The sequence below is a fragment of the Marmota flaviventris genome, chromosome 2, assembly GCF_047511675.1.
Source record: "Marmota flaviventris isolate mMarFla1 chromosome 2, mMarFla1.hap1, whole genome shotgun sequence".
Taxonomy (NCBI): domain Eukaryota; kingdom Metazoa; phylum Chordata; class Mammalia; order Rodentia; family Sciuridae; genus Marmota; species Marmota flaviventris.
In genome coordinates, this window is record NC_092499.1 from 97,631,718 (window position 1) to 97,656,482 (window position 24,765).

The 24,765-nt window shown below is 34.3% G+C and overlaps 1 protein-coding gene across 1 annotated transcript in view; it reads right to left on the reverse strand.

Moving 5' to 3' along the window:
- Positions 1 to 24,765, reverse strand: part of Atp8b4 (ATPase phospholipid transporting 8B4 (putative)) — a 238,584-nt gene that overhangs the window by 72,502 nt on the left and 141,317 nt on the right. The window contains exons 11-15 of the mRNA XM_027926068.2: positions 23,445 to 23,533; positions 20,878 to 21,074; positions 12,955 to 13,163; positions 9,522 to 9,565; positions 1,908 to 2,073 (exon numbers count right to left, since the gene is read on the reverse strand). Of these exons, the coding sequence (XP_027781869.2) occupies positions 1,908 to 2,073; positions 9,522 to 9,565; positions 12,955 to 13,163; positions 20,878 to 21,074; positions 23,445 to 23,533 (705 nt within the window). The remainder of the gene's footprint in view (positions 1 to 1,907; positions 2,074 to 9,521; positions 9,566 to 12,954; positions 13,164 to 20,877; positions 21,075 to 23,444; positions 23,534 to 24,765) is intronic.

Genomic DNA, 24,765 nt, shown 5'->3' on the forward strand with positions numbered 1-24,765 from the left:
GGGTTCTCAAACACAAATAAGAGCAGACAACCACAAAATTTGAGAACAACATGAAAGTCAGACACAGAACTCAAAAACACAGAACACTCGATAAAATGAGTGTTTTAACCAAATAAACAAAAAATTTTAAATTAAGTATAATTAATATCCTCAAAGAGGTCTAAAGAATATCATAACGTTAAATGGAAAACAGATTGCTATTAAAACAAAATAGAATTTTGGAAATGAAATAAACTCAAAGGCAGAGATAAAAGAAACTTACTTAAAGGCATATTCCCAGATGGAAATATAACCATTCCTTATTGGTGTTAATATTATAACGATCGGTTCAAGTCACAAATATAATTATGTGAATCCCAAAGCTATTAAAATCTGAGGAATGGGTTAATTTACCATCATCAAGGACAAAACTAGGACTTGCGTGTAGTCCCAATAGGGAAGAAAATAGCAAATAATAATGAACACACACACACACACACAATCATCCTCTATCCACATGTCATTGTATAGAAGTGTTTATGTACACATACACACATACTTAGAAGTTATGTATGTTTCACTTTTTAGTTGAAATTACTTGGGTAGTAATTTTGATATTTCTCGATATTTGATAATTGAAAGAAACAAAACTTAAAAATGGAATAGATAGGGCTTCATTTAATGTAATGTAACATTATCTACCCACCTCACAGCTTCAAAATTTAAAGTAGTCCCGCTACTTTTGCTCTATTCTCTGAACCCCGAGTCTCAAACAACCATGTTGTAAGTAGGAGGACTTGCTTGTATGGGGACTGAAAGTATTCTAATATTAATGTAAAGTTATCCCTATTTTGGGAAGATTCTTTTTTTAGTATTACTTATTCTTTTTGTTTATATACACCACCAGGATAACACCCTGACATAATCACAAAAGCATGGAATACAACCCACTCCAATTCAGTGGCCAGCACTTCCCTCCCGCCCCACTTCCCGGTGCTCCCTCCACTCCATGGATCCCTCTTGGATCCAATTAGAGTCTGCTTCTTTTCTTATTAGTGTCCTGTGTATAAACATAACGCCAAGACCCGCTGTGCCACATCATGCATGCACATACAAAAGTTCCATCCGAATCATTCCACTGTTCCTCCCTTTTCCCATCCCTTCTTCCTTCTTCTCAATCACCTTTGTTCACTCTACTGATCTTTCCCCTATTTTGATGAAATTCCCTCTCCCATTTTTTCCCTTTGTCTTTCTTTTTTTTTAAATTTTTTTATCCCCCCCAATTCCCGCTTATTTTGGATTAGCTTCCCAATACCAGAGAAAACATTCAACCGTTGACATTTTAGGACTGGCTTATTTCACTTGGCATGATAGTCTCAGGTTTCATCTATTTATTGACAAATACCATAATGTCATTCTTCTTTATGGCTAAGGAATACTCCGTCGTATATATCTACCACATTTTTTTTATCCATTCATCTGTGGAACAGCATCTAGATTGGTTCCATAGCTTAGCTATGCTGTGAATTGTGAATTATGCCGCTATAAATGGGAAGATTCTTTCTAAGCATATGCCTGGTAGGCCTCTACATCTATTAGACATGCTTGACTATGTAATTCAACTGTATTTCTGTGTTTGTTCTGGGTACCCGAAGCTCAGAGGCAAATGTGGTGTTCAATTATAAGAAATATTTCATCCCCTTAGACTGGCATATTTGGGTCCTCACCTTTCCATTGACACTATTTCTTTTTCTTTAGTATCCCCATATTTTAAAAAAGCATTCGGGATATAAACAAATAAAAAGAAAAGCTAGTAAAGGGTTAAACCCCTAATGCAATGTTTCAGCCTAAATTCAAAATCCTTCAAATTTAACATCGATTTTTATTTTAAAAATAAGGCTCACCACTCAGCCATATGTTTCACTTACCTGCATTATTCTCCTCTGACATTACAGTGTGGCAGAGAGCAAGTAACCTAAGGAATTCATGTACTTGGGGATCTCCCAGCTTAATAGATTCCATCAGACTGTGGTCAAACAACTGAAATGTTCTCTTAGTTTGAGATTTGACTGAGAAATCCACAGATTCTTTTTTCTGCAGGAGAACAATAACAATATCAAAAAGAACTATAGATCTCATTCCAACAACAACCTTTTAAAATGTTAAATTACTTCCTCCAAGTATTTCTAGTGTTTGTATGGTATTGCAGCTTCAAATGCCCAGTGCTAAAAGGGCTATTTCATCATCACTATTAAATGTAATCTTCTCATTTCAGAATCTGCACCAAAGCAATGAATGTACCAAAAGTATACAGAGAAGAAAAATCTACAATGTTCAAATGCTAAATACAAAAATCCCAGAAAACAAAATCTACTTAATGGCAAAACGTGAACTCACTTGACTCACTTTGGCAACAATATCTGACCCGGAATAGTATGTGTCTGATTATAGGCTTTCTTTTTTAGTCCACTTAATACTTGTGAATTAATATTTTTCCAACACAAAATTACCAATGTGCTTGATTACTAGGTACTTTCTCAGGTCTCACTGGAGATAACTGCATAATATAATGGCAGACACGTCACCGTATCTTTCTTCAAACTAGAAAGTTCTGAATTTCTAAACACATCTAGTCCCCAAGTTTGAGATTAAGGATTGTGAACCTGTATCTATTTTAGGAACAAACCTACAGAAGGCTCTTCTCTGGACACTTTCTTCTAAGGGTTTATCAGCTACAGAGCCCACATTGTGTTCCCCAGGACATCAGATGAACCTCTGGAATTCTAAATTATGCATTTATGCCACTATTTTTGGATTTAAAAGTATTAGACCTTATCTAAAAATTTCCTTCCACAGTTAAAGATTTAGTTCAAATCCACGTCTCCATTTTTCCTTTCCCTTTCTAATGACATACATATATTCCTAGTTTTAATGTCTCTATTGGTTCCTTCTGTAACTTTAATGTAAGAAAGACCTCTGTTTTGTTTGAGTTCATCAATTATAAACACTCCCTTATTTATCCACCCGCACCTCCTCTTCATGTCTCTTTTCTCTTCCAACCTCTCATTTGTATTTTTTTCTAGCTCACTATAGATGTTTAAAACACTCAGGCCCTGTACTGTAACCAAACTTAAATCCTTCTCACTGGTCTAAGGATTGATTCTAAAAGCAATACATGGAGTGTGCATAGTATGGATTTGAAATATTGCTCACAGAAGAGGCCAGAAGTGCACTTGACTATAAGGGTCTTTGTGGTCTTGTCCACTCAAGTATGATTGCCAAGTCTGCTACTAGGCTACACCCTGGGATTTCCCTCAATTATCCTCCTGGGCTGGAGTCGGTTTCTTCATCTCTTGCCATCCCCTTTATTAATCCATTTCCTTATTTTATTGGGGCAGAAGAAAAAGATCATGGGAAGTAAATATTTTGAGTCGTTTTGCCTGAAAATGCCTCTATTCTGCCCTCCTACTTGTCTCATAGTTTGAGACACTTCTCTCTTCGGAAAGCTTTCAGTTCCTCTTTATCCTTAGAGTCTGATATTTCTTTTATAATTGTCTGTTCTTTCTCCTAAGAAACCACTTGCCTAAATTTTGCTTCTGCCAGTTAACCTTCCATTTTATCTTTATTATTCTGTTTTGATTCTCTCCCTTCCCTCTACTTCTGGGAGAGTCTTTGACTTAGTCTTCCAGCCCTCTATTGTTGAATATATTATTTCATCACTTTTTTATTATTTCCAGGAGATTTGTTTGTTTTTCTTGACTGTGTTATTCTAGAGCATCGTGTTTTTTGTTTCATGGGCACCATGACTTCCCAAATGACCGTAGTGACATTAAAGTTCTGTAATTGATATTGCTAAGTTCAACTCTATTTTTAAAATCATATTAATTCTTATTGTTTCATGTATTGGGGTTTTTATATCTCACATTTTATCACATATGTTTTGTTAATGTTGTGTGACTTTCTATTGCCCGTTCACCTCTAACACTGAAACTGATCAAATTCTTTATATCAGCAGGACTTAAGTGTCAGGTGTGCCTTTCAGATGAAGAAGAAGGAAGGTGGCCCTGTGACTTCAGGCCACTATGTACCAGAATGTAGAAGGCATTTCACTAGGAAAAATACTCTCAGTTCTTGCCCTACTTCTGCCCAGAAAATCTGTGCTATTTGAAGACACCCTTGTTTGGAAGAAGTATTACTACATCTGAAGACTTTCAGTTAACTCCCACAAGGCCAAGGCTAGATGAGTCAAGACACAGGTATAATACCTAAAACCGAAGGAGGTGCTTTTGTTCCACCTGTTCGTTTGTTCATTCAATAAAAACAAAACAACAACAACAAAAAAAAAAAAGAAATATGCCCTTGATTTTTCATTATATATTGGGCACTTTTCTAGGTAATAGGAAAGTGAAACTCAGAAGAGAACAAGATAGATTTCTACTCTCATGGAGCTTATACCATCTTAGGTTTTGACTTTAAAAAAAAAAACACACAAACAGATCATTCAGATATTTGAAATACAAAATATAAGTCCTTCAATTTTTTGGAAAAGACAAAAGAATACTAAAAAGAGGTTATTTTAATAGTCACTCGAGTACTGAGCACATCTAATGCCCAGAGTTTCAAGATACACTGACCATTCACTGTTTAATAGACAACCAGTGTATTTTGAAATACACACTCAATGCATTCATCAAATATTCATCATGCACCCTACAATGCTCCAGGCAGTGTTCTGGGTTCTGGAAGTAGAGTGGTAAACCAGATGGCATCATTGTCCTTGATTAAATTTTCTCTTTTAGAGAAAAGCATCAAAAAACAAATGGTATGGTTTGATTATTCCCTTCAAAACTCAGGCTGTATTTAGTTGCCATTGTAACAATATTAAAAGGTAGGACCTTTGAAAAACCCTCTTGGGGTAGGCTCCTAATAAAAGGATAAGTTCAGCAATATTTCTGTCTTGTGTGTGCTTACCTGTCCTACCATTATTTTGATGCAGCGAGAATACCTTCACTGAATGCAGCCCCGTAATCGTGGACTTCCTAGTCTCTAGAACTGTTATTCAAATAACCTTTAATTGTTTACAGTTTACTCAGTTTCTAATATTCTGTTATAGCAGAAGAAAATAGTCTGAGAACAGGCCATACAATGTAGTGACTTATGGGATGAAGAAAGCACATTGGACCAGGGTATGGAGGAAAGATCCTAGACAAGTAGAATCTAAGTTGAAGCTGGAGGAATGAACAAAAGTGAGCCATACAAAGAACTAGAGTCAGATGATTTCAGGCTAAGGCTATAACATTTGAAGAAGCCTATGTGAGAAACTGAATGTGATTCATTTGGAAAGACTTTAAGGAGTATGGTATGGCTGAGGCTTTAGTGCATGTGGCCAAAGAATCAGGAAAGAGAGAAAGGGGCCAAGTACTCAATGTATTTGTCTGCCAGAGGCCAAACTCTGCCAGACAATTACCAAAGCTCCCTTTTTCCACTTCTGGATGATTTGTCCATTGCACTCTAAGTGTCTCTGAAATTAGAAAAAGCAAGAATTTGTAGGCAGAGCACTGAAAGGTCAACAAATATTAGTCAGACTTTTAACATTATTGCTCATTACAATACAAAGATAGATTTCTACCTTGCCTTGCTAAAAATCACCGAGAGAGAGAGAAAGAGAGAGAGAGAGAGAGAGAGAGAGAATGAATTAGAAACAAACCTCCATTTTTAGGTAAATTAGTAAAACCTAAACTCATATCTCCTTGAATTAGGTCTAACTACAATCAAAGTAAGGGAAAAAAAGATTACTGCATTAGGGTAAAGGTGAAAGGTAAATCACTTCTAATTCAAAAATAAAATTTAAAAGATAAAACTATCCAAAAAACTATAACTAGGGCTGGGTTGTAGCTCAGTGGTACAGTCCTCACCTCACATGTGGGAGGCACTGGATTAGATCCTCAGCACCACATAAAAATTTTAAAAAAGGTATTGTGCACATCTACAACTAAAAATAAATGTTAAAAACTATAACTAAAATAATTGAAAGATACATAATACAAATAGATATAAAGTATGATAGAAATGACAAAACATAGGCAAAGGAGAAGTCAAAAGAGTTTTTACATGCACTTAGTTATTAAATTAGACAGTTATAAAATATTTTATATAATTTCAAAAGTAACCATTAAAAAATTCTGTAGAACTTACAGAAAAAAAAAGACAAACAGGAATCAAAGTATATCAATACAAAAAAAAAATCAACAAAACACCAAGGAAACCAGCAATAAAGGAAAAGACAGGCAAAAGAAATACAATACAAAAAAAAAACAAGAAACAAGACAGCAATAGTTAATTTTTCCATACCAATACTTACGTTAAGTGTAAATAGGTTAAATTCACCAATCAAAAAACAAAGAGTCACTTAATGAATTAAAAATTTTAAAAAGATGACCAACTATGTGCTGCCTACAAGAAACACACTTTAGGTTTAAGGATACACATCAGCTGAAAATGTAGCTATGAAGAAAAGGCATTCCACGTAAATGGTAAACAAAGACAGCTGGGGTGGACATATTTATAATAAGCAAAAACAGACTGTAAGGAAAAACAAAACAAGACAAGAGACAAAGAAGCTCATTACCTAAAAAGGGTAGAAATTATATATGCAAAATCCAATATTAGAGCACCAGACGTAAGAACAGTTTGACAGAACTTAAAAGAGAAATAGACAATATTACAATAACAGTATATGCCAATACTTCATTTCTGTTACCAGATAGAACATCCAGACAGAACATCGATAATGAAACCGAGAATATAAACAACACTATAGACCAAACAGACCTAAAAGAAATGTATGAACATTCTATCCAACAAGAGAAAAATGCACTTTTGTCTCAAGTTCACAGAGTTCTTTCTTAAGAATAGATCACATGTTAGGTCACAAAAGAAATCTCAACAAATTTCAAAAGACTGAAATCATACCAAGTATTTTTTTCCTGACCACAATAGAATGAAACTAGAAATCAATAGCAGAAGGAAAAGTGGAAACTTCACAAAAATGTGGAAATTAAACAACACTTGAACAACCAATGGTTCAAAAAATTTTTTTAAAAATTCAAAACTATCTCAAGACAAATGAAAACGAAAATACACTACACAAAACTCACAGGATGTAGCAAAAGTAGTACTAAGAAGGATATTCTTAAAAATAAATGCACAATTTAAAAAGAAGATTTCAGCCTAACTTTATACTTCAAAGAGCTAGAAAAAGAAAAACAAAGACCAACATTACCAGAAGGAAAGAAATAAATGAAATTATTTATTACAGCAGAAATAGATGAAATTAGATGATAATAGATGATTAGAGCAAAAAATAAATGAAATAAAAAAATTATAGAAAAAAAGCAACAAAACTAAGGGTTGGTTTCTTGAATAAATAAACAACAAAATTAGCCAACCTTTAGCCAGACTGTGATGGTTTCAATTTGTCTCCAAAAGTTCATGCATTGCTATCTTAATTCCCAACGTGGCAGTGTTGGAAGGGGTGGGGGGGTGGTGCTAAGGGAGGTGTTTAGGTCATGAGGGTTCCCTCATGTATGCACTGAGGCCATTCTCATAAGAGTGAGTTGGTTCTTGAAGGAGGATGATAAATGTGAGCTCTTCTATACATGCTTGCTTGCCTTTCCAGTTTTCTACCATAAGATGAAGTAAGCACAATGCTCTCACCAGATATTTGCTAAACCCATGCTCTTAGACTTCCCAGACTCTGGAACCATGACCTAAATAAACTTTTCCTTATGAATTACTATGTCTCAGGTATTCTATTGTAGCAGCAGAAAATGAACTAAGACAAACTAAAGGGAGAAAAAGAGAAAATTCAAATAAATAAAACCAGAAAAAAAAAAAAAGAAAACCTATTACAACTGATGGCAGAAATGAAAGAGATCCTAAAAGACTACTATGAACAATTTTATATGTACAAACTGGGTAAATAAGAAGAAATGGAGAAATTTCTAGAAATATAACCTGCCAAATCTAAATCATGAAGAAACAGAAAACCTGAACAGACCAATAGATAGTATGGAGACTGAATTTTAAACCTATAGTCCCACACACAGGAGACTGAGGCCAGAGGATCACTTGAGCCTAGAAGCTTAGAGAGCAGCCTCAGCAACACAGCAAAACTCCATCTCAAAACAGCAACAACAATAAAAACTTCTAACAAAAAAGGAAAAAAAAAAAAACCAAGATGGCTTCACTAATGAAATCTACTGTACATTCAAGGAAGAATTAATGCTAATTCTATTCAAACTCTTCCAAAAATTGAAAAGGGAACACATTTAAACTCATTTTCAAGTCATCATTGCCTTGACACCAAGTCAAAGATACAATAAGAAAAAAAAAAACTATAAGCCAATATCTCCAATGAACATAGCTACAAAAATCCTCAACAAAATACTAGCAAATTTAATCTAATATCACATTAAAAAGACCCTATACCACAAGCAAATGGGATTTACCCCTGGGATGCAAGGATGGTTCAACATATGAAAATAAATCAGAGTAAAACACCACATTAATAGAATGAAGAATAAAAACCATATGATCATCTGAATAGATTCAGAAAAGGCATTTTACAAAACTTAATGCCCTTTCATAACAAAGACTCTCAACAAAAGAGGAAGAGAAGAAAAATGTCTCAACATAATAAAGGTCATATATGAAAAGCCCACCTCTAACATCACACTCAACAATGAAAAATTGAGAGCTTTTCCTCTAAAATCAGGAGCAAGGCAAGGCTGTCCACTATCATCACTCCTATTTAACATAATACTATAAGTCCTATCCAGAATACTTAGATAAGAAAAAAATTAAAGTCATCCTAATTGGAAAGGAAGAAGGAAAGTATCCCTGTCTAAAGATGTGCAGGATCCAATTGTCACAGATTCTAAAGAGGGGCAATTTGCAACATCTTCAGAAATGAAAAATGCACATGCATTTTTATTTAGTAATTCCATTTCTAGAAGAGGATGTTATACTCTTGAATAACAATATACCCAGGTTTTTCTGCATTTTCTCTACTAGCAAAATATTGAAAATATTTGAAACTTCCATTAGTGTTTCCTTACGTAAATTGTGGGACACCAATACAACAGAATATCATTTGGCCCTTAAAAGAATATGTACTTTTCAAAAACTGATCCAAAAAGATCTCAAAGACATGTATTATTGAAAAACAAAGTTGAAGAACAAAGTATCCATTACACTACCATCTATGTAAAAAATGGGGAAATATATTTGCTTGTATATACATACATATTTCTAAAATAATTTTAATAATGAAAACATTAAAAAAATTTAAAAGCAGAGAGAACTCTGTGGTTGGGGGACCTAGAAGTGAAGAAATTTAGAACCATGTGGATCTATTTTATAATGTTATGCTTTAAGATTTCATCTGGTGATAGTGGAAATCAGACTTCTAGGAACTTATATTTTAAAAACACATACAATTTGAAATTAAAACTAAGAATGAAATTTTATCTCTTCCTTACCTTAGTTATTTCTTTCTTACGCTCCACATCATCATGTACTTCTCCTGCCAAAACAAAAATTGAGAAATAAAAGTAAATAAAATTGAAACCAGATTTACATATTTAAAGAATACACTTACTTATTCAAGCACAATTACTGGATGGCAATATAATTCAAACATAGGAGTCTTTGTACCCTTGAAAATGGGAATTAATGCAGAGAGGTACTCAGGTGGCCCAAGAACTAAAGTGAAGTAGACATTAAAACAAAATATAAAGTTGGAATCATGTTTGTCTGCAAATTTTGTCATTTCATTGTTACAATGCCTCTAATGCTTGAAAGAGACAATTTTTTGTCTTCCATATTACCCCCACTGTCAGAGAAACTAAAATGATATCCTAGCCAGAACAAGCCCCTTAGGTATAGAGCTTAATGAGTACATCTTTTCCTATCTGATCCCACCCTCTCCCTCTCTGTTTTTTGGTGCCCGGAACCCAATGGCGCTTAATAATAGAGCCACATCCCCAGCCCTTTCTTTAAATTTTTGAGACAGGGTCCTGCTAAATTGTTTAGAGCCTCCCTAAATTGCTGAGACTAGCCTAGTACTTGTGATCCTCCTGCCTCAGCCTCCCATGTCACTGGGAATGCAAGCAAGTGTCACTGTGCCTGGCTTTCTGCCTCAGTTTCAAGCCAGATATATTGGTGAATATCATGGTCAAATTAGCACGTAAGCTTTAAAAAAAGTCAGTGCCTCATAGGCAGAGAACATAACCACCTATGTGCCAGAAACTTAAGGATAAATGCCTTCTTAGTATAAAATTGATTATAGATGTTAGAAAATGCAGGACACTTATAATAGAAAATAAAATTCACTAAGCCCCATCACCCAGAGATAATCATGATTTGCAGGGGTTTGGGGTGGGGGGTGTGTGTATGTGTGTGTGTGTGTGTGTGTACACACACACATATATAATCATATTGTTTTTAATTTATGGTTCTTGCTGTTTATCATGCAAAGTATGAGAATTTCTTCTATAATTAAAAGTTCTTGGTGGATCTATTTCAAAGGGTCAAATAATAACCCATTGTTATATTTTAGCATAATTTATTTTACCTTTTCCCTACTGTGGAGCATTTTAGATTTTTCCAACTTTTCCTTGGTATTTGAAAGTTTAATACCATTTATAAGGATTTTATTTCTTGCAATAATAATAATGAGTTACCTGCATTAACCTTATACCAGCCACTTACATTGTCAATAATACTTATAACAAACTTTCAAGATGAAAATTTCCATTCCTGTTATATGGATGAGGAAACTGCATTACAGAGTTCAAAATGACAGACTAAATTAAAACTAAAAAGTCAGCATGGTAGGTTTTTGAACCCAAGTTTCTCTCTCTGCACTATACAATACTGTGATCACAAAACACTCCACAAATAGTTATTGATTGTTTCTCTGGGGCCCAAGTCTGGATCTGGAATGCTAAGCTCTTGCTGTGCATAATAAGCCCAGCCAAGCACCTGGAATTTAAATCTCAAACTCACTGTGGTTATGTTCTTGTCATTACCACATATGTACTCACTATAGTAAAATGATGGGAAAAAAAGAAGAAGAAGAAAATCTGTGTCTTTGTGTTAAATGATTCCCCTGCAGAAAGCCTAAAATTCCCCATATATAGGGCTAGAGATGAAAATGAGGAAAAATTACAGTCTAAGAGGTAATATTTTTGATCTAGAAAAAGAAGGTTTAGACAAAGCAGAGTGGAATATCAAATTTTCCCAAAGCCAAGATCTATGACATAAATAAGCCCAAGTTGTAAGAAAATAAGAAAAAGTGATTTTGAAAGCTTCTGGGACCACTTTAGTGAGAATATATTTTATTGGCCCTATAAGTGCATTATAAATTATAATGGCAAATAGATTAGGGGTCTAAAGAGGTTACTCAAGTTTTTCAGTTACTTTCCTGCATTTTATGATGGAAATTTCAAGTTATGGGATTTATAAATTTGGAGAGCTGCAAAGATCTTGAGATATACAACTGTGAAAGCCAAGGGCCTTCTCTAAAACCAGTCATGCTGAAATAAGCATCACTATGAATGAATCTTGGTCCACATATCTGATAATCTCTTTTAAGATTGCCTCTTAGAAATAATCAATATGTAAGAAAAGAATACAAAAGAACCCCCAATTTCAAAATACCTCTAATACTCTAAATATTTCCTATTTAAATGAGCCCACTATTTGGGTTAAGGCAGTATTTTTAGAAAGCCTCTAAAATAATGTCAAAGAAAAGATTTTTTGTTGTTTTTTTTTTAATCTTTTTTGTAGTTGTAGATGGACAGATTGCCTTTATTTTATTTATTTTTATGTGATGCTAAGGATGGAATCCCGTGCCTCACACATGCAAGGCAAGCACTCTGCCACTAAGCTACAGTCCCAGCCCAAAGAAAGTTTTATGGAAAGGTTCTGTGCCATTTGTCAGTCATTATGACACTGACACAGTGCAGCTGAGGATTTGAAAAAGTCTGGGTGGGAAAGCATCTTGTCCACTACCAGAGAAGAAAGAAGAGAAAGCTGGGGTAGATGAGAGCTGCAGGAGCCACAGTGACCGTGGATTATGGCAATGGGCATAACAGAGAGTAGTCAAAAGGCAGCAGTGTGCAGACATCAACTTCCTGTATTTCTTGGTTTTGTTCAGGGTCAAATCTTGCTTTAAAATATTGGGCAATGGATGAAGTTTCCCATCAGGAGACAAAGGAAAAGTTTCCCTTACTTGGATTTTCTGAATTTTCCGAGAATACAACAAAAGGTTCCACTGAGCTCTGTGCTCTAGGCAGAAGGATGTTTGCTAACTGGCCATCCTCAGGTAAAAAGAGCCCCAAATAAATATAATTTTTGAAAACCCAAGTACAAAGCATTATCCTAATGAAAGTATACAAACAGGAAGTTAGATTGATGAAATAGCTTTTCCGGCCAAACAAGGTAGCCCTGTGAAGTGTGAATTCTCAGGGAATGAATAATAAATTCTCATGAACACATTTACTAATGTCAATCCCAGATCTGATAGCAAGCAAACATAAAATACTGCTTTACCAAGAAAAACAAAGCTGCAAACTTGTTCTCCCTGGGATGTGGGTCTATTGAACCCTGCAGAGCAGGATCACCCAAATTAAGTACGGAATAGAATTTTGGAGAGTATCACTTCTAAGCCCCTCTCCATCCATGAATGGTAACAAATCCAAGTTCCATCTAAATTATTCAAAATTTATCCAGTAACTTTTTACTGAGTGTTTATTACATGTCAAGTGGTACTGGTGGTTCGCTTATTAATAATAAAGCCAGTGATGGTTTCAGAGGGTATTTTTTTCCTTTTAATTTTAAAAAGGTGGTTACTTGTTAATTTAATGAACATTAACAATATCACTAAAAATGGGGAATTATTTCTCTTACCATAAATCTTTCCATTGATGGAACATTTTTTAAAAGTCATGATGTTTTGAGTGAGAGTACCCGTTTTGTCAGAGAATATGTACTCAATCTGGCCCAGCTCCTCATTGAGTGTGGTTGTCCGAGCTTCAGCAGGTGTTGCTTTCCCAGAGTAATACATCTTCCGATCCCAGTTTATAAAATAACTGTGTCCCAGACGAATTACTTCCACACTGTGGTCCATTAAAATGGAAAAAATAAAAAGAAAAAAGAAATGCTCCATCAATTTTGGAACATGCAAAGCTTTGCCAAAGTAAGAAGTCTGCCAAAGTCCTCAGAGTTTAGAAGAAAATGTGATGCTCTGTCCCTAGGTCCTAGTGATCTTCAAAAGCATCTCAGCAAAAAATCTGTTCATAAACTCAAGTTTCTAAGTCGTTTCCTTGCAGCACCATAAAACAATAAGGATGGCTGAGCAAAAAGCCTTAGGGAACAATTCAGGTTCTCTGTTTACATTAAACAAGCCCAGTGGAGATTTCTGTGTAACATTAGTTTGCATCTCTTCCTATATTTTAGAGGAAACTAATTATTATTAAAGATGTTTGTCATATGTTCAGTCTAAAGAAATGTGTTCTGTCCAATACACTGATGTAGTTTCATTTTGCCAAAAGAAGTAAAAAGTTACATCCCCATGAAGCACTAAACAAACCATAACAAGTATTGAGTGAAAGGTGAATTGTTATATTACGAATCTATCCATTTACTAGCAAAAGAGCATTGCTTCATGTTCTAGGGATGATATACAACTTCCAAAATCCAGAAATGAAACTTCTGTGGCCAAGAGCAAGAACTCTTCCAATGTTTGTCACAGATAATGCCAAACTGATTTCTCAAAAGGCTATAACAATATAGGCATCTACCATTAGATTATGGAGAATTATCTTTTACTATACATCAATTCAAACAGCATCTCATTACATTTTATTGCCATTTATTTTCTCATCAGTGAACTGAGCACTTTTTTCAAATTTTATTGGCTGACTGTATTTCTTCTTGGAACTATCTAATTTTATCTGCCTATTTCATTTTTTCCTATTCTGATATTAGTGTATTTCTTATTAATTTATAAGAATTATAAAGATATTAAAGCTGTTAGATCTTCATCAAAAAACAATACAAGTATTATACCCAATTTAATAATGTTTTTAATAATGTTTCAGTTTTTTCATTAAATGTTTTCTCTTTTTTATTAAAAAAGGACTAAACTTTATTGACAAACTGCTGCAGACATTTTTACATAAGTTTAAGCTACCAATTTAGGCAGACTTACACATGTAGCATTTAATCTTTATAGAACAAAATGGGAAGATGGTACAAATCCAATTAGGACTTTAAATTATGTACAAAGTGGATTTTTATTGTTTTCTCTTTTTAATCAATCAAAATTTTATAGTTATTCTTTGTAGGCTTTTGCTTAAATAGGCCTTCCCTGTGCAGAGATTGCATATACAGACATCTGCATTTTTCTTCTAGTTTATACTGAACTTTTTTCCATATTTAATTATTTATCCCACTAGGAATCCAGGAACTAAGGAGCTAATTTCAGTTTTTCCAAACAGAAAGATTTTTTAATCACCACTTGTTGGGCAGCTAGACCTTTGCTTATTAAGTTAGAATGCTTCCTACAACACATATAAACTATTTTATTCACTAGAATCTGGTTTATGATTTCAGTTTTGTTAATTGATGTCACTTAATCTATCTTTTGTTTTCATTATTGTAAATTTATAAAACCCAACAATACCTGGGAAGATATAAAAGCAACTTTGTTTTCTTCCTTTTCAAAAATTCTTTGCTGTAATCACTCATTTTCTTCCTGGTAGAATCAATGCATTCATCTAAATAAACTTTTTTTGTTTGAAGTGCTGGGGTTCAAACACAGGGCCTTGCACATTCAAGACAAGCTCTTTACCACTGAGCCCAGCCCTCTAAATAAACTTTAAAATCAATATATCAGTTTTCCTAGAAAATTTATTTGGGATTATTTTTTTCTTAGGTCTATATTAAAATTTTTCATTATTTGAAAAGCATTGATCTTCATAAAACTAAATACAACTTCAAGAAATAAAAATCCAGCAATTAGAATTTTAAAAGTAGCTCTGTCAGTAACGAGTCTTAGTTTGTTTTGTTTTGCTTTGTTTTTCACATAGGTCCACTGCATGGCTTTATAAATGTGTTCTTGGACATAATATCTTTTTATTGATAGGTTTTTAAATTATTGTTGGCCTGAAGGAAAACTTTTAATTTTAAAAAAATATTGCTCACATAAACAAGTATTTAACTGAATTATTGTACTAAGAATTGCAGTAATTATTATTTTGATTTTCTAGTTTTATAGTCATTATACGTGACTTTTTTCTAATAGGTTTATTGCAGTTGCAGCTTTATGTCTTACTTTGTTCATTGATATTGCAGTTCATGTCTTTGCACATTAACAAGGGCATTCAGAAGAACATGAAATAGTAATGGTAGTTGCAAAGACTAATAGCTTATTTGTGAAATTTCTGCTCTTAGTGGAAATTAAGTTTTATAGTTTTCTCATCTATAAACCAAGAAAGTTAGACTAGATGACACCAAGACCTTCTGAGCATTAAACTCTATGCTTCAAGTTCTAAAACCACATTTTCCTTTCTAAATGGTTATGGTGCCCATTCATTTTTAACTATTTGAATGACAACACTTTTTTCTCCTAAACTAAAATCACACTATGACTATATAGAATCATATAAAGATAAATAAGTCATACTCATAATAAATACATACATGTATTTGTGTACATATTTTCATGTATGATTTACTCTTCTGTATATCCCACCCCCTGCCTACTTTGTAAGTTCCTGGCTAGCTGGTTTGATTCAGCTTTGTTTTCTTTATTTCTCCCTCTCAAAAAGCATTAACACTCCTTTAACAGGCCAGGGGCAGTGTGTTGCTGTCACAGGTGATCAGTCAGTGTTGATGAATAAATCCTGGCCCTCTCATCTCCAATTTCACCAATAGGACATTAAGTCTTGAAAAGTTAAGTTACTAACCTAATATCACACAAATAATTACCCACAGAGCCAAGACTGGAATTCCAGTATCTGGTAAAGCCAATGTGAACTTGGCTCCAAGAATGATATTATATAGGAATTTCCCCTTATATGAGGTTTCACTTTTCATAGTTCCAGTTGCCAAAGTTTACTGCATCTAAACATATTAAATGGAAAATTCCAGAAATAAACTATGTTTTAAATTGTGAACTGATATGAGTAGCATAATGAAATCTTACACCATGCTGCTCTTTCCCACCTAAGATGTGGCTCATCCCCTGTCTAGTATGTCCAGACTGTACACACTACCCTCTCAGTTACCTCAGAGCCATCTTGGTTATCAGATTGACTATTGTGGCATTACAACACTTGGTTCAAGTAACCTTTACGTCTTAGCCTAATGCTATGTCACAGCCCTGCATCACTTATCTCACTTCATCTCATCATGTAGGTATTATATCATCTCACATGAAGGCTGAGTACAGTATTTGAGAAAGACCATAGTCACATAACTTTCATTATAGTATATGATTATAATTTTATGTTGTATTATTAATCTCTTAGTATGCCTAATTTATAAATTAAACCTTATCATAGATATGTATGTATAGTACAGAAAAAATGGGACTATATAGGATTTAGTACCATCTGCATTGGGGGGGGGGGGGTCATGGAACATATTCCCTGAGAAGAAGGGTGTCTGCTCTTCACAAGTCATTTGAAGTCTGCAATTATCTGAAAGTATGTTAGCTCCCTGTAAACTCAGAGCAAAATGAACGTAAGAGAATTTGGATCTTCCCTGTTGTGGTATAAGCCAATGGAAATATTCAAAATTCATTTGAATTCCTAGAGCTTAAAATAGCCTGTAGAGAAGATGGGGACCCTTTTAGTTTGGGAAAAGAGGATTTAGGAGAGTCACCATGGAACATGCACCCTTCCTTTTACAATAGCAGAGAAAAGGAGACAAATGTTCCGAGTTAGCAAAATTAGATGGCTTTGTGTTTTCTGCCTGACCACTCAGAGGGCAGGACTTAGGATTCCACCCATTCTAAAACAAAAGAAGCTACAGGGAAATGAGTTCCTATTGCTTCAGAAAGAACACTCAAAACTAATTCCTTGGGAGAACAATAACTGCATTTCCTAAAATGATGTATTTTTAAAAAATCTGTCTGGGTACATCTTAAAACAAACAAATCAAGCATAGAAATGTCCTTGAAAATAAATGTCTCTGCTCACCTGGAATTGTTAAACATTCAAAGTAAATTATGAGCTTTTGTCCTCAAGTAACACAGAGCACTAGTTTCGTCTCTGTACCTACTCAAAAGCCTAATGGGAGCTTTTGCAGAAGGCCCTCATCCCTCCAAATGGATACCTGAGAGTTCTCTTTTTCTGTGCCTAAGTCTTTAGGACCAAATAACTTGAAATTTCTTGGAATACTTTCCCCCTAAAAATGAGAATCACTGTTCTTTTTGGTAAGAGAAAAGCTCACTTTTAATCTCCATCAGTTCTATTCTTTACCAACAAGTAAAGAACTCTAGCCTCTTTTTTTTTTCCTCTTGATGTCTTCATTGATCATTCACAGGTTAGGAACAGGGGAAAACACAATACCAGCTGTCAGAAAACTTGAATTTGGATCTTGGTTCTCCCCGAAGCTAGCTCCATAATCCTGAACAAATCATGTCATTTGTGAAAGAAGTTCAGCAATAGCTACTTCTTAAAATTGTTGGGAAGCATAAATTAGATGAGGTATGTGAAAGTACTGTATACAAAATATTTTAAGAAAAAGATACCCATAGAGTTAGAAGATATAATATTCCTATTACAAAACATCAGTGAGCAACTTTGAAAATTATAAAAAGCAATGCATGAGGAAGTAGTTTTAAACAATATCATATACTTTTTTAAATAATAAAGTGTGTGTGGGGGATACTACCTAAAAAGCAGAGATGAACTCAGAAATTAATTATTTTAATCCACTCATTTTATAGAATAGCACATGTATGATAGACATTCTAAAGCACAGAAAAGCCAAGTGCTTTCTTTAAGGTCACACAGTTATTATTTGCAGTGTGAAGACTAGAAACTGGGTTTCGACTAATACAGACAGATTTTCTGTCAACCACTACACATTAGAAGTAAAAGGAATGCTAACCTGAGAATGTAGCCTTGGTCTCTAAAAATATCAATTTTTCAAATCATTAAATGAAAAATACCAATGCACTTCAAAGAAAGAATGTATACAAAAATACAGTTTTTTCATAAGGACATATGAAACTGCACATGTGCAGATGGTAAGCCACCATGCACATTTATTATTCATTTAGGACATAAAAGGAAAGCTATAAAAGTTGACCATAGCTCTTCTGGCAAAGAGCAGGATTTACTACAGACTCTATAATTGGATTCAAGCATGAGAGGTCCTCAGAATCAAAGATGAGCCAGTAGGATACAGTTTAAATAGAGCCCACTCCAACCACAACCCCAGAGGGCCCAAAGCAATTTGTGGTGTTATGGCCTTATGCCACAACTTCAAGTCAATTTCCCACAACTTGACATTTCAGTTTCCTGACCACTATCCAAAACAAGGGTGATTTTGTGCATTCAACTTCCCTTGCCTCATCATAGCTAGGTTTTTGGAAAGAGAGAAAAAGAGGCTAGTAAAAATTAGTGGGGATTTCAAGCTGGTGATTTTGTGTATTGTTAAAGTACTGATGATGAGAAGTGTTAAACAAACAAGCTCTATCTTGGCTCCACTGACTTTGGGACTGTCTGGATTAGTTTAATAGGATCAGGATCAAGCCTGTCTCAGGTATAGACTCCAGAGCTAACTTCTCAGTCTTATCAAGTATGCATACACACAAATACATGTATGTGCATGTACATGTGTATAGAAAGTGTGTGTGTGTGTGTCCGTGGAGAGAGACAGAGACCATTTAGCTTTAGTTTGTGGGATTAAATCTAGAAATGAGAGATCAAGATACAAGAGGAACTATAATACATAGCTTTTATATAAAAAGGGGAAAGCACTACCTACTATGTGTTAACCCATTTATTGTACTCATTTATAGTTACCAATAGAAAAATTAATATTCATAATAGCTGCCATTCTGACTGGAGTGAGATGAAATCTTAGAGTGGTTTTGATTTACATTTCTCTAATTGCCAGAGATATTGAACAGTTTTTCATATATTTGTTGATTGATTGTATATCATCTTCTGAGAAGTGTCTGTTAAGTTACTTGGGCATTTATTGATTGGGTTATTTGTTTTAGGGTGGTTTTTTTTTGGTATTAAGATTTTTGAATTTTTCTTATACCTTAGAGATTAGTGCTCTATCTGACGTGCATGTGGTAAAAAATTGCTCCCATTCTGTAGGCTCTCTATTTACTTCACTGATTGTTTATTTTGCTGAGAAAAAGCTTTTTAGTTTGAGTCTATCCAATTTATTGATTCTTGATTTTAATTCTTGCACTTTATAGGAGTCTTATTAAGAAAGTCATGGCCTAATACAGCATGATGGAGATTTGGGCCTACTATGGCAGCTATTAAGAATACAAATACTAATAAATGTTGGCAAGGATATGGGGGAAAGGCACATTCATACATTGCTGGTGGGATTGCAAATTGGTATAGCCAATATGGAAAACAGTGTGGAGATTCCTTGGAAAACTGGGAATGGAACCACCATCTGACCCAGCTATCCCACTCCTTGGTTTATACCCAAAGGACTTAAAAACAGCATACTGCAGTCACATCAATGTTTATAGCAGCACAATTCACAATAGCTAAATTGTGAACCAACCTAGATGCCCTTCAGTAGATGAATGGATAAATGTGGTATATATACACAATAGAATATTACTCAGTATTAAAAGAGAATAAAATCATGGCATTTGCAGGTAAATGGATAGATTTGGAGAATACAATGCTAAGTAAAGTAAGCCAATCCCCCCTCAAAAAAAAAACAAATGCCGAATGTTTTCTCTGATATGAGGATGCTGATTCATAATGGGGTTGGGAGGAGGCACATCATGAGAGGAATGAAGGAACTTTAGATAGAGCAAAGGCGAGGGAAGGCAAGAGAGGGAGCATGGGGGTAGGAAAGACAGTGGAATGAGACAGACATCATTACCCTAAGTACATGTATGAAAACATGAATGGTGTGACTCTACTTTGTGTTCAACCAGAGACATGAAAAATTGTGCTCTATTTGTGTAATATGAATTGAATTACATTCTGCTGTCATATATAAAAAATGAGAATAAATAAAAGAAAAAAGAAAAACTAATATTCATTAAACTTTTACAATATGCCAGTCATTATTCTAAGAGCTTTACAGGCATTGACTCACTCCTCATCCAATCCTATGAAACATTCCTCCATTTTTGAAATGAGAAAACTGAGGCATCAGAAGTTGAAGTTACTTGATCAATATTATGGAGCTAGTAGGTGGTAGAACTGGACCTGAATGCAGGTATGTAGAGCCAAACTAGTGGTGGAAAGGTACCATCTCTATAAATCTCCTCAAAGGTTCTTTTTCTTACCCCAAAGCCACTCAATTCTTGCTCAGGTTGCAGTTCCATGAAATTATATCCTAGTCCATGGATTCCAAAGAAAAACATTACCAAGAAACTAAATCAAATCAAGAATAAAATAAAATGCATTTATTGTAATTTGAAAATATAAAAGTTAAACAGATTAAACAGCTTAGTTGCCTCATTTGTAACAGATGTAGCAGATCATAAGCAGTTACAGCAAGCCATCTATCCCGCTGCTGTAACTTTAAAACAAACAAAAGTGATTGCGTGAAACAAAGGCTTTAAATGAAATGTCTTCATTAAAGTATAAATGCTTATCTTACCTCACATATAATGAAATGGGTACAACAGTATTGAGAATAATAATGTAGGACCAGAAGGTTAAGAATCCTGAAAACACAGAGTTCTTCTCTCCTTCGCTCCAAAATAGGAAAGTTCTGAATTGGCCCCCAACTTGATTCTCCCAGATTGAATTTCCTATTGCAAGAATAATTCCCAAGCATACCAGAAATCCAAAAATCTGCAATAAGAATAGAAGTCTGGTTAAGGTTAACTTGAACCCAAAACTAGTCATATCATCCTAATCTAATTATACTCCTAACTCTAAGAAATTGTCCTTTAAAAATCAAATTATACAAACCTTTTCTTACTTCCCCATTAATCATATGAATAAAATTTAACATTTTTATGTCAAGAACATGACTAAATAGTTGACATACATTTTTTCACTTCATTCTCCCAGGCCCTCTGAGATAGAAACAGTCATTATTCACACTTTACAGATTGAAAACATGACACACACACAAAAAAACAAAAGTGCAGAAAGACTACAAATTTGCCCTTAGTCACATAGCTAAGTTCACACCCTCAATCTGTGATGCATACACATATTTTCATGGGTCAGTGAAGGAGACCATTTGCTCTGATTTCACCTGGATTGCCCTAGTTTACATCTACTGTCCAGGTATAGTATTACTCATGTTCCCTTTTGCCTTCAAAGGTATCCTCCTTGGATGATAAATTATATGGTCTTCCCAGTATAAATGCAAAAGGAAAAATATAGATATATATATCAGTGATTAAAAAACTGCTTCCAATGCTCATCAAGTCTACTTCACATCTGGCTGCACAATCCTTAAGATCACCAAGAAGTACAAGAATTAATTAAAATACTTCATGACATGTTCACTTTCCACTTGAGATTAAATGAACGCGGGAAGCAACCTGAAATATTTTAACAGACTCTTATTTGGTTATTGGTATCAAGATTGGAAAAACAAGGTCAATCTGTGGTGAGACCAAAATTTCAGTCATGGAATGGAAGGACATAAGCTCAGTGAATGTGGTAAAATCTGAGTAGAAAAAGGTGTTTGGAGGACTTTGTCCTAAGTGTCACCCTATGTTGGAACTGAGACCAGGCACTGTTGAGGGGAGGGTAGTGCTGGAGATTAGGAATGCATTCTCTTCTATTTCCTTTTTCCTCCAAGAAATAATAATCATCATAAATTCTAGAGATGTTTTCTTCTTTATTCTCTCATGAATAAAATAAAGGCATAAGAAGAAAAGTTGTGGAAAACCTTATTTAGGGCAGAATTTTGAATCCCCCATATCCTACAATCTGGTACCTGTATCACACTATCCTCTTTTCTGTTAATGATTGAAAATAATTTCAAAAATTTCAAGGGGAAAGAATTCACAGCAGATAGAAAACTATGGCCAAGTTTACGTGTCTCTGTGAAGGAGGTCAACTGGGACTTGGGGCTCAGAGACTTCATAAGTAGAACCCGCTGCCTAATTTTTAGGGCCTAGTGTCAGATGAAAATGTAGGCCCAAATTATTAAGAATTTCTAAAGGGCAACAGTTGATCAGTAAAACAAGGCCTTTCTGAGTCGGGGCCATTTGTATCTACACAGGTCACACGCCTGTGAAGCTGGCCTTGTCCATAACAATGCAGAGAGGGTTTAAGCAAGGGTAAGACAGCATAAGCACAGAAAAATGCACCAAACTACCTTTAAATTATGTTTTGTTTTTCTTATTTTATTTTATTTTAGTGGTTATATATGATAGTAGAATCCATTTTAATAAAATTATATGCATAAGATATATCTTATTCTAATAGGACTCTATTCTTGTGAGGGGGGCATAATGATAAGGTTCATTAGGTAATTTTATATGTGTACATTGGAAAATTATGTTAGATTCATTTTACTGTCTTTCCTACTCCTATCCACGCTCTCTTCCTTTTGTTCCCCTTTTTCTAATCTACTGAACTTCTCTTCTTCCCCTCCTCCTGGCCCTTTATTGTGGTTAAGCTTCCACATATCAGCAAAAACATTTGACGTTTGGTTTTCTGGGACTGGCTTATTCACTTAGCATGATATTCTCCAGATCCATCCATTTACTGGTAAATGTCCAAAGGTCACTTGTCTTTATGGCTGAGTAATATCCCATTGTGTATATATGCCACAATTTTTTTATCCATTCATTTGTTGATGAGCATTTAGGTTGGCTCCATAGCTATTGTGAATTGTGCAACTATAAACATTGATGTGACTGTATCCCTGTAGTATGTTTATTTTAAATCCTTTGGATATAACCAAGAAATGGAATAACTGGATTTTGTTTTTCAAACATAAATCTTTGCAATATGGAGAACTGAAAAACTGTGAAGGCCACTACAAACACTAACCTACCTTTCCTGATAAATTGTATCATTTGTTGAGAAATTATTATAAACTAGAAAATAGAAGGCAGTATAACTGGGCTTCAAATCATAGTGTCCAAACACAACTCCACATGAGAAATTCTGAAAGAATTTCCCCCAAATATAAGAAATATACTAAGGTTATAATGACTAATGACATTGCCTAATTTTGTTATAGTTACTTACCCACAGTACTAGAATATTCATCAATCTATCAATGCTTGTTCTTTTAAACTTTGTTTTACCACTGTTCTGCATTAGTTTAGTGTCAGGACCTGTAAATAAAAGAAGAGCCAACTTTGAAACAATTAGATGTAATAGTAGTAATTATTACTCATATCAATGTCTCTAAAAGGGAAAATATATTTTTCAAAAATAATTTAACTTTCATTAAGAGCAAGGGCCATTAAGTTGTATATGATTCTTAACTAGTGGCTTAACAATTGTCCTGGAAACTACAAGAGAATCAATCTCTATAGAATATGTCCAGGTTAGAATTTGTTGCTACATAAGTCTTAAGAAATGCTTTTTTAAAAAAATAATGAATGAATGTGCTTGTAGTTTGAAGTATTCAATGACAACAAAATCAATAAAAGGAATTATTTGGAAATACTGAAAAGAACTATAGTAGCCAAAACAAATTAGAATACTGAGGTCAAAAATTAAAAGATGAGAAATCAAATTCCAGATGTTTCCCAAAAAGGCTTGAGGTACCCTTAATGAAGAATCTTTAAAAAACTATAAAACATGTATCAGCAAGTAAGTTAAACCTTTTCTATGATTGATAGCTGTTTATATAATGTGTGCTTTTCTAAGAGCAAGAATTGACTTAAATCTTGTATTTCCTCAAGATTCAATATGACATATTTCTTAAGATCATTTTTTCAAGGAAATCTGAGACTAATGTTAGCTGCTTTAGAGGTGGGTTATTAGATAATTAAATAATAACATGTTGCTAAGGAAATTTCTTATTCACAGAGAAAATGCTAAATAGAAACAATTATTTTAATTATAACTGACTTCTGGAGTGTTCTTTTTCCACATTGTGTTCCCATTACTATTGATCCATGCAGCCATTTAATATAGGAGGAAGGGGAAAATGAAAGAAATAAAAGAAGGGGGGCACACATGAAATTATATACCATTCTAGAAGTCATGAAACGGTGGGAACATCCTTCAAACACTTCCTTTTCCTCAAAAAACAAAGATTGGGGTCTCAGAACAATTCATTGTCTTGAGTTGGAAAATGCACCCCAGGGTCCTGTTCCTAGTCACTGGTGTATAAAAGAGACCACCCACATTTTCTCAGAGTTGTTTATTAAAGTCATATGGACATTGGGGGTGAGAAATATTTATTTTGTAGTAAAGATCACAAAGACGAAATAAAGTTTGTGTTTGCTAAAAACTGAAATATTGACAGACCAGTTGATGTTAAAAATTTATATTTCTTCAGCACACAAACATACACAGAGTAATGAAGAATCTACTTTATAGGCTGATAAGTACT